We start from the raw sequence: 10146 nt of genomic DNA on the forward strand, positions 1-10146 counted from the left end.
AAAATGTCTTTTAATTGCCTTTGGAATATCGTGTGATTGAGTACCGGTTTGGTGTAAAGATTTAACATTGCTCAAATTACCAATTCTGAGTTAAGATCCGCGTTCGTTATGCACAGTGTCAGGTGTTGATATGTCCAGAGATTTAACATACAGTGCGTTAGTTTCAGTGTTCAGCGGATCGTCAGCCTGTCATGTATATGTTTGCTGATAATGAAATTATGTTTCACATATGAATCATATATAAACGGAAGGAATGAGTGGGCGTAGTTCAGCCAATAAATAGGGCTTAATGAAAATACACATATTAACACGATCGTATGTTTAATCGCTGTTCTGAATGATGGGGGGCGGTCGGGTAGCCTAGTGGTTAAAGCGTTCGCTCGTCACGCCGAAGATCCGGGTTCGAATCCCGACATGGGTACAATGTGTGAAGCCCATTTCTGGTGTCCCCCGCCGTGATATTGCTGGAATATTGCTAAAAGCGGCGTAAAACCAAACTCACTCACTCACTGTGAATGATGACACAAACACACACAGCGAAACAAACACAATGGCTGCAAAAAGCAGGACATTGGTATATGTCATTCGTCACACTCATGGAAATCACCAGACGCGCTGTAATTGTGACTGAAGTAGTTCGTAGCAGCCCTTTATCATCCAAAGATACTTTTTTTTACCATATTTGTTGTAAGTACACTACAAAATATGTCGGCCCGTGAACACGCCGGGGTAGAATATGTCTTCAGCAACCCATACTTGCCGTAAAAGGTGACTATGCTTGTCGTAAAAAGCGACTAACGGGATCGGGTGGTGAGGCTCGCTGACTTGGTTGATACATGTCATCGATCCCAAATGGGTGGATCGATGCTAATGATATTAATCACTGGATTGTCTGGTCCAGACTCGATTATTTACAGACCGCCGTCATATAGCTGGGATATTGCCGTTAAACAACAAACCAACCAACCAACAAAATATGTCGCTGTAGAACAACGTGAGAATATATAGTACGCTAATGTCACCTCTCATTTAAAGGAACAACTTGGTACCGAGATACAACAGGTTGTTGTCTGGCCGTCAGTATAAACATGAAGTCCCACGTACTAGTGAGTGAGTTGGGTTTAACGCCGCTTTTAACAGTATTCCAGTTATATCGCGGCGTGTCAGCTTAATGTGAGAGGAAAGCCCTAACTAATGCAGGTCTCAGACGTTTACCACTTCGGTGAAACCCACGAGCACGGATATGGTGCTGACAAACCTAGAAACATAATCGGGGCAAACCGGGATTCGAACCCACAATCATAGGTGGCGTGCCCAAGGGGCGCAACTCGTGCCATCCGTGCCCCATCCCCCGTACTAAATATAATTGTGTATAGACCGACATCCTTCGAGGTAAACATTAACGTTATAAAAAATATGAGAAATGACTTTCACTTAGTGAAATTTCATTGGAGTATGAACCTTCATAGAGTGAGGGCAAACTATATGAACGTCGGAGTGAAAGTCAGTTCTCAAGTGAAAGCGAAAAACCCTTTCCATAATAATGATAACATTTCACCACGATGCCATCCTCGATTATCCAGTGTATTATGTCTCCATTTTATTATGTAAGCTTCATTTTCAGCACGATTCAAATACCACGATGGCTAAAATAGCCGTCTAATGAAATAACTCTCCTGAGCGAGATCGTATGCTACAAACGTGGCAAGGGAATGGAGGTAACGACATCAATCCCGAAATAACGCCATGGTGGCGAATGGGTTCAGGGTATTTAAGAGATTCGAGATAAAATACACAGGATAATCGGCCCTTGAAGATCCGGGATAGAATAGTTCTTCAGCAACCCATGCTTGCCGTAAAAGGCGACTTGCTTGTCGGGTGCTCAGGCTCGCGGATTTGGTTGATGCATGTCATCGATCCCAATTGCGTGGATCGATGTTCATGATGTCAATCACTGGATTGTCCGGTCCAGACTCGATTATTTACAGACCGCCGTCATATAGCTGGAATATTGCTGAGTGCGGCGTTCAACAACATACCAACCAACCAACCCAGGATAATACAGAGTGCCTATGTATGTGTTCTGCGTATTTCGCAATGCTCCCTACGCAAGTGACCCTGAGGACCACCGATCGCCCTAAACAGACCCTCGTAAACAAGCCTGTTTTGATGGATCGGAGATCCTCCAGGCCAGTTGCCCATCAGAATTTTCCATTCCAAAGGATGCATATTTGTCTTAAAGCACATTTTAACCCGTAATCACGATTGTACAATCCTCATAATGACGTTATCGAATATGAAAATCGCAAACGTTTCACACCGTTTATGAGTGAGTTGTTTTTAGCACACCTTTGAACAGTATTTTCAGTTATGCCATGGCGTCCACGCGTGGGAAGCACCGTGAGAGGCGACACATGATTGGTTCAATGCACTGCCCTCAGGCGTCTTCTGATTGGTTGCCTGGTTATCGTTAAAGTGACCAAGGGTTTTCTTAGCAATTTCATATAGACAGTCAAATGAGAAAAAAACTGTCCTTATCATAAGCGGACACGATCAAGCAAGCAATTCAAGTTATATAAGCCGTGGTTAATTATAGCCAACAGGAAATGTAACATGACAGACACGAAACACGGAGAGTGAAACTGCGTCATCCTCGACACGGGCGATTCTGTTACAAAACGAACGTCGACACGTATGCAAACAACCGTTATACTAAATATGATTTCAGTGAGTCCCGCCGAAAAGAGGATTGTGAGAACACAAACCCTGCCAACTCACCGTGAATGGGGTACCTTGGCTCAGAACTCTAGGAATATGGTAATGCGGACGATTTAACCGAAATCGGTACCGTCCGGGTTAACGGAGTTCCGTTGAATAGGGGATTGTGAAAACGACTGAGCGTAAATCAGGTACCTTTCCAGAAGATAGACGTGGACGTCAAACACTACACTACTTCGTCGCGTGATCTCTGATGGCACCGACGCGTATTATTAACCATAATACAACCTAACACCCTAATTTGCGCACAGCGAGTGCCTAACTCAGACTATGCTCAGAGGAAGGGCAGAGGACCAATTCTCTCTCCTTTGTTTTGACAAGAGGATTATTTCGGCTAAAGACTTTTCCTGGCGTACTATTGTGCGCTGTTTACATGCACCCCAAAGAGAATATACAAATCCTTCGATCCTTTAATGTTTCCCTGAGTCTAAATGACCGTAGGACATTATGTCGCGCAGCGTGGCCAATTACTTGCCCGCACGGTCCATGCTAGCGGGGAATTAGCACTATTACGAATATCTGACTCATTACATGGGTCGAGATTGAGATCTTCCCTTAGCAGGGTTGCCGGCATTTAAAAACATGGTAATGATTAAAACATACCGTTCTGGTTTTGTTTTGAGCTAGTGGACATTTTTCAAATTCGCCGAAATATGGATGTTTACTTGTCACGGTATTATTCCTTACAGAGAATTGGAATATGGATATTTGAGTAACGACTGTATAAAACTGGTGAACACTAATTGGCATACATGTATGTTAATGTTGAATATGATGAGGTGAGGTGAAATGGGGTTCAACGTCGCGTCAAAGATTATTGCACTTACCAGACTGCTGCCGATTTATAGTGCTAGCTCACTGAGAAACCATGTCGCAGTTTAACATGAATACCCCACTCAGACACAGTATACTGACTCCGAGCCGACTAGTCCTTGTTTTAGTCCCCTAATGCCAAGCGCCAGACAGTTTACAACAAGTACCATCTTTTAACGTCTTTTGGTATGACGTGGCCGAGGATCGAACCCCAGACCTTCCGCTCTCCAGACGGACGCTCTACCATTAGACCACGGAGGCGGTCAATGTTAAATGAATCATTGATTCTTAATAATCGAAAGATGGTCAGGACCATCGGTAAGACAATATAACCAAGGGTCATTTTCCATAGTCTTTTATGAAATGGAGTTTAAGTATTAATCGAACTATTGATGGATCACGATTGTCCAAAATCCAACTGCAATGCATCCATGACAAGCTGCTCAATCAATGGCAACCATCGATGCCTCGTTACTCTGTCAATACTCCGAAATAAAACGGCAAATACCGTCTCACATATCCTTTCCTTATTTCCATTTCGACTTGATCCAAGATACGCCTTGCTTGAAGTGATGCGTGGGTATCCCTTCAGAAAACCTACATGCATAGTTATTTTTCATATCAGATAATGGTCAGAGTGACATCCGATTTACCTCAATACCTTCCAAATGTATTGCATCTGTGGACGTTAGACCTTGCGATCATGTCAAGACATTTATATACAAGAACCTGTCAATCTATTTACTATGGTGACAGTTGTATCCCCATTGTAATGGTATCGTAAGAGCAAAGTTGCCTTCGATCGTCACCCCTAATATATATAAAACTATATTGATATATCCTGCAATGGCCCTGGTGGTCCTGTCGCTTAGAGCGTCGCAATTGACTGAGCAGAGTTAAAAGATGAAAGGGGAGGTTCGAATCCCGGTCCGCCCCTATTATGTTTCCGTGTTTATCAGCACCAAACCCGCGCTCGTGGGTTTCACGAAAATTGTAAAGGTCAAAGACCTCCATCTCTTTGGGCGTTCCTGCCACATCAAACTGCCATATGCCATGATGTAAAATTGTTCTATAAGGCTTAACTCACTCACTCACTCACTCACTCACTCACTCACTCACTCACTCACTGCAACAATACATTTCTAGATCAGCGGAACATCGTGACATGGGCTGCAACATTCGACATCGTATACAATTTCAAAAGAATTGGAACGCAATTGGGATCGATGACATGCATCAACCAAGTTAGCGAGCCTGACCACCCGATCCCGTTAGTCGCTTTTTGCGACAAGCATAGTCACCTTTTACGGCAAGAATGGGTTGCTGAAGACCTATTCTACCCCGGAATCTTCACGACTTAAAACTAAAAGACTTAAACATCATTATTGACATGAGTAGTCCGTTTTCTTTAACAGCTGTATTGAAGGACCTTGATGTTGATCAATGATTCATGGAAAACGATTTATGGAAAACGTTGTTCAGTGATAGAAGATGCAACTTACCTGTATGTCAGGAAGTCCTTCTTTGAGGATATCACTGGCGTGCTCTTAAATATCGATCTTCCTGAAATAGGCAATGGAAATTGTTTATGGATTCAATGGCTACGATAAATGAACACTGTCAGAGCGTGCTTGAATTTGATGTAAGACCACAACATAGACACGTAGCACACTACAAACACTCTAAGACACTACAAGGACACTACAAACACAGTGCGACGACACACAGTGCACAGACACTACAAGGACACTACAAACACACTACGACGACACACAGTGCACAGACACTACAAACACACTACGACGACACACAGAACACAGACACTACAAGGACACTACAAACACACTACGACGACATATAGTGCACAGACACTACAAGGACACTACAAACACACTACGACGACATATAGTGCACAGACACTACAAGGACACAACAAAGACACTACGACGACAGACAGTACACAGACACTGCTAGAACACCACACATACGCAGCAAGGTAGTACAATACGTCACGGGCACTACAATTACACCATGAGAACAGTACATGGACACATGTACATTGCAAGACGATACACCTGATACTAAACTAGTGTCCAAAAGAAACGATACCAACTTATTTTCAAAATTGTTTTTTACTTAGTGAATTGTCTAGTATGAAAACATGCCAATTCGTATTGCACATCCCAAACACAGCATAGTCGATAAAAAATACCGGGGACGCGTGATCACTTCCGGGAAAAAACGTAAATTTCGTGAAAGTGACATTTCCCTCTCTAGCATGTTCTGCACGTGCATAAAAACTGTATAAAACGGCTGATCAGACACGTTGATATCACAGCAACAAAAAGAACACAAGATATGCCACGTTTGACAGCCATCGAGAGAGAGAGAGAGCCGTTGGAATGGTCCAACAAGGAGCGTCACACGTCGACGTCGCCAGAAGGTTGGGCTGCGCACGCATCACTATCACCAGGTTGATGCAGCGGTTACGTCAGACAGGTCAGACGTCAGACAGGCCCAGGAGTGGAAGACCACGAGTAACCACGCCCCGTGAAGATCGTTACATCCGGGTATTACACCTGAGGAACCGCACCGTAACAGCGACGTCCACGGCGGCTACAGCACTGGGACACAGGATCAGTCGACAGACCGTCTACAGGAGACTACGGCAGTATGGTATCCGGCCACGTCATCCCTACCTCGGACCGCTCCTGACGCCTCGACACCGGAACAACAGACTGATCTGGGCCAGGCGAGTTCGACGTTGGCAACGGCGGGACTGGGCACGTGTTATGTTCTCTGATGAGAGCAGATTCCTCATCTTCAGAAACGATGGACGGCAGCTTGTATACCGACGATGTGGTCAACGTGTGGCGCCTAACTGTATCCAACAGGTCCGGCCGTTTGGAGGTGGAGGGTTAATGGTTTGGGGTGGCATATGTGGTGACGTCAAAACGATGCTTGTCGTAATTCGTGGAAACCTGAATGCACAGCGTTATCTTGATGACATCCTACGGCCTGTTGTGGTGCCCTTTATTCAGCAACAGCCTCGTGGACTCCTTTTCCAACATGACAATGCAAGGCCACACACAGCAAGATTGACACAGAACTTCCTTGCCAACGCCAACGTACAGGTTTTGCCATGGCCCGCATGTTCACCGGACATGAATCCCATCGAGCACTTATGGGACCACCTCGATCGGCAAATCCGACGTCGCCGTGTGCCTCCAGTCAACGTCCAGGACTTGGAACGATGTCTCCTCGAGGAATGGCAACGCATCACTCCCAACGTCATCAGACGTTTGACGTCATCAGTCCGTAGGCGTGTTCTGGCATGTATTGATGCTCACGGTGGACATACCCGCTACTGACTTGACTTTGAGACGTGTGGTGTGACATTTCCCGTTGTTTCTGTGATCAGAGCTCTAACGAAATGTTCATTTTTCGACCCCACCCATCTTTAAAGGCTTGTCATATTGGTTGTACAGATTTTATTGAAATGAAATTTTTGTACAGATGTTGTGAAAGGATTCCTCAAAAGCATAACACCAATCCTAAACTTCTGCATTGTTTAGTTTTTCTTTTATGTCGTTGCAAACAGGTGGTATCGTTTTTTTGGACACTAGTTTACAAACACGCAACACCACACGCACTATCAGTGACACGGACAGACACTTCAAGAACACTGCACAAACATTGCTACAACGACACATATACACTGCAGACCCATGAACATCCAGAATAGGTCTTCAGCAACCCATGCTTACTGTAACAGGCGACTCTGCTTGACTAACGGGATCGGGTGGTACAGGCTCGCTGATTTGGTTGATGCATGGCATTGTATCCCAATTGTGTGGATCGATGCTGATGATGTCGATCACTGAATTGTCTGATCCAGACTCGAATATTTACAGACCGCTGTCATATAGCAGAAATAGTTCTGAGTGCGGCGTTGAACAACAAACATCATCATCATCATATATACTGCAAGACAACACCAGGGAACCACATTAAAGAGTGAGTTAGTGAGTGAGTCCGGTTTAACGCCGCTTTTTAACAGTTTTCCAGTTCGATCACGGCGTGTCAGCTTAATGTGAGAGGAAAGCCCGAAGTGATGCAGGTCTTAGACGTACTAATTAAAGAACACTGCACAGTGTATGCTGATACGACACATATATGCTTCAATACTTAAATATTGACACAGCATTGGCACTCGTAGACATTCAAAAGATTTCAATATGTACATATATTTACCTTTCTCTCATAACCCAGACACAGTTACAATTACTTCTGGATTCCAGTCCACTTAATATCCCCCGTGGCTGTATGATCCCTATTCCGAGCATCGGTGCACCTATTAGACTATTTCGTCAATCGTAATAATTGCACCTCCATCTAATAACAATCGTTGGTAAAGCTTTTCCCACTGAATGCACCCTAAACTGTTGTCTTTGGTCCAGTTAATATGCCTCATGTCAGCAACGAATATTAGTCTAGACATGATGTTGGTTTGTGCACATTTAAGACATAAACCGCACTATATACTGATTAAATACTTTTAACAAAAAGGCGGAAAGTTCAATGCAGGCTGTTGGTGGATGAAATTAATCAACTAAGGGGAAGTCACATCAAAGGACGTATACAAGCGCCTTGTCTTAAGTGAGATGAATATAGCGCGATTGATCAGGCCTCCGAAATAGAAGGCATGTTTTGCAAAGCACGTAATCACATTTTCTTGCCCGCGTCCTAGTAATACGTTAGGTCAAGGGTGAATGTAAAAGTGGTATGTTCGGAAGGAGCGGATTGGGAATGATACTTCGTTATAAATAAGACTACACCGTCATCCGATTGCCCCACCAGCAAATGTGCTTGCAAACTGGATACTTAATTTTTTGACGTTATTTGTTTTTCTTTGACATTATCGAAAGGCATTGTAAGCGATATACAAGAGCTTCGAAATTCCACCACAACGATGATCACAGATGGGATTCAGTAATTTGTGTGGGAGATCGATAAAACACATAAACCTGTTACTTGAGAAGCATATCTTTTTCCGGAGACTACCCAGAAGGCTTCTATTGAACATATCTTGTTTAGAAACATATGTGCGTGAGTGAGCGTGTGAATTTTGTTTTCCACCTCACACTGTAATTTTACGAGCTTGAGTCTGAATTTGAACATACAATTTAGTGGTTGATAGCATAAGCAACGACCCCCTTCATAGGGTACGTTGTTGTCCAGTTGGCCAGGTCACACACTGTAACATCTGATCATCATAAGCCGGTTCCCACGACCAGCATGGGAACATGGAACTGAATGTCCCCAGGAGTCCCCACGAGGATGCACTATTGGTGAAGTAGGACCGGTGTTTGCTGCATCCCCACAAGGATGCACTATTGGTGAAGTAGGACCGGTGTTTGCTGCATCCCCACAAGGATGCTCCATTGGTGAAGTAGGACCGGTGTTTGCTGCATCCCCACAAGGATGCACTATTGGTGAAGTAGGACCGGTGTTTGCTGCATCCCCACAAGGATGCTCCATTAGTGAAGTAGGACCGGTGTTTGCTGCATCCCCACAAGGATGCTCCATTGGTGAAGTAGGACCGGTGTTTGCTGCATCCCCACAAGGATGCTCCATTAGTGAAGTAGGACCAGTGTTTGCTGCATCCCCACAAGGATGCACTATTGGTGAAGTAGGACCGGTGTTTGCTGCATCCCCACAAGGATGCACTATTGGTGAAGTAGGACCGGTGGCTGCTGCATCCCCACAAGGATGCACTATTGGTGAAGTAGGACCGGTGTTTGCTGCATCCCCACAAGGATGCACTATTGGTGAAATAGGGCCGGTGTTTGCTGTATCCTCCACAGGAATGCTCCATTAAGTGAAATAGGACCGGTGGTTGCTGCATCCCCACAAGGATGCACTATTGGTGAAATAGGACCGGTGTTTGCTGCATCCCCACAAGGATGCACTATTGGTGAAGTAAGACCGGTGTTTGCTGCATCCCCACAAGGATGCTCCATTGGTGAAGTAGGACCGGTGTTTGCTGCATCCCCACAAGGATGCTCCATTAGTGAAGTAGGACCAGTGTTTGCTGCATCCCCACAAGGATGCACTATTGGTGAAGTAGGACCGGTGTTTGCTGCATCCCCACAAGGATGCACTATTGGTGAAGTAGGACCGGTGGCTGCTGCATCCCCACAAGGATGCACTATTGGTGAAGTAGGACCGGTGTTTGCTGCATCCCCACAAGGATGCACTATTGGTGAAATAGGGCCGGTGTTTGCTGTATCCTCCACAGGAATGCTCCATTAAGTGAAATAGGACCGGTGGTTGCTGCATCCCCACAAGGATGCACTATTGGTGAAATAGGACCGGTGTTTGCTGCATCCCCACAAGGATGCACTATTGGTGAAGTAAGACCGGTGTTTGCTGCATCCCCACAAGGATGCTCCATTAAGTGAAATAGGACAGGTGGCTGCTGCATCCCCACAAGGATGCTCCATTAGTGAAATAGGACCGGTGGCTGCTGAAACCCCACGATGACACTTCGTT

General features: G+C 45.0%; 1 protein-coding gene across 1 annotated transcript; it reads right to left on the reverse strand.

Moving 5' to 3' along the window:
* Nucleotides 1-9468: 9468 nt before the first annotated feature.
* On the reverse strand, nt 9469-9903 carry LOC139450330 (uncharacterized). The gene has a single exon (XM_071232009.1). It carries the CDS (start codon nt 9901-9903, stop codon nt 9469-9471), a length of 435 nt encoding a protein of 144 aa, XP_071088110.1.
* Between the last annotated feature and the right edge of the window lie 243 nt (nt 9904-10146).

The sequence above is a fragment of the Haliotis cracherodii genome, unplaced genomic scaffold, assembly GCF_022045235.1.
Source record: "Haliotis cracherodii isolate W230 unplaced genomic scaffold, xgHalCrac1.p SCAF_8, whole genome shotgun sequence".
In the NCBI taxonomy this organism is placed as follows: Eukaryota; Metazoa; Mollusca; class Gastropoda; order Lepetellida; family Haliotidae; genus Haliotis; species Haliotis cracherodii.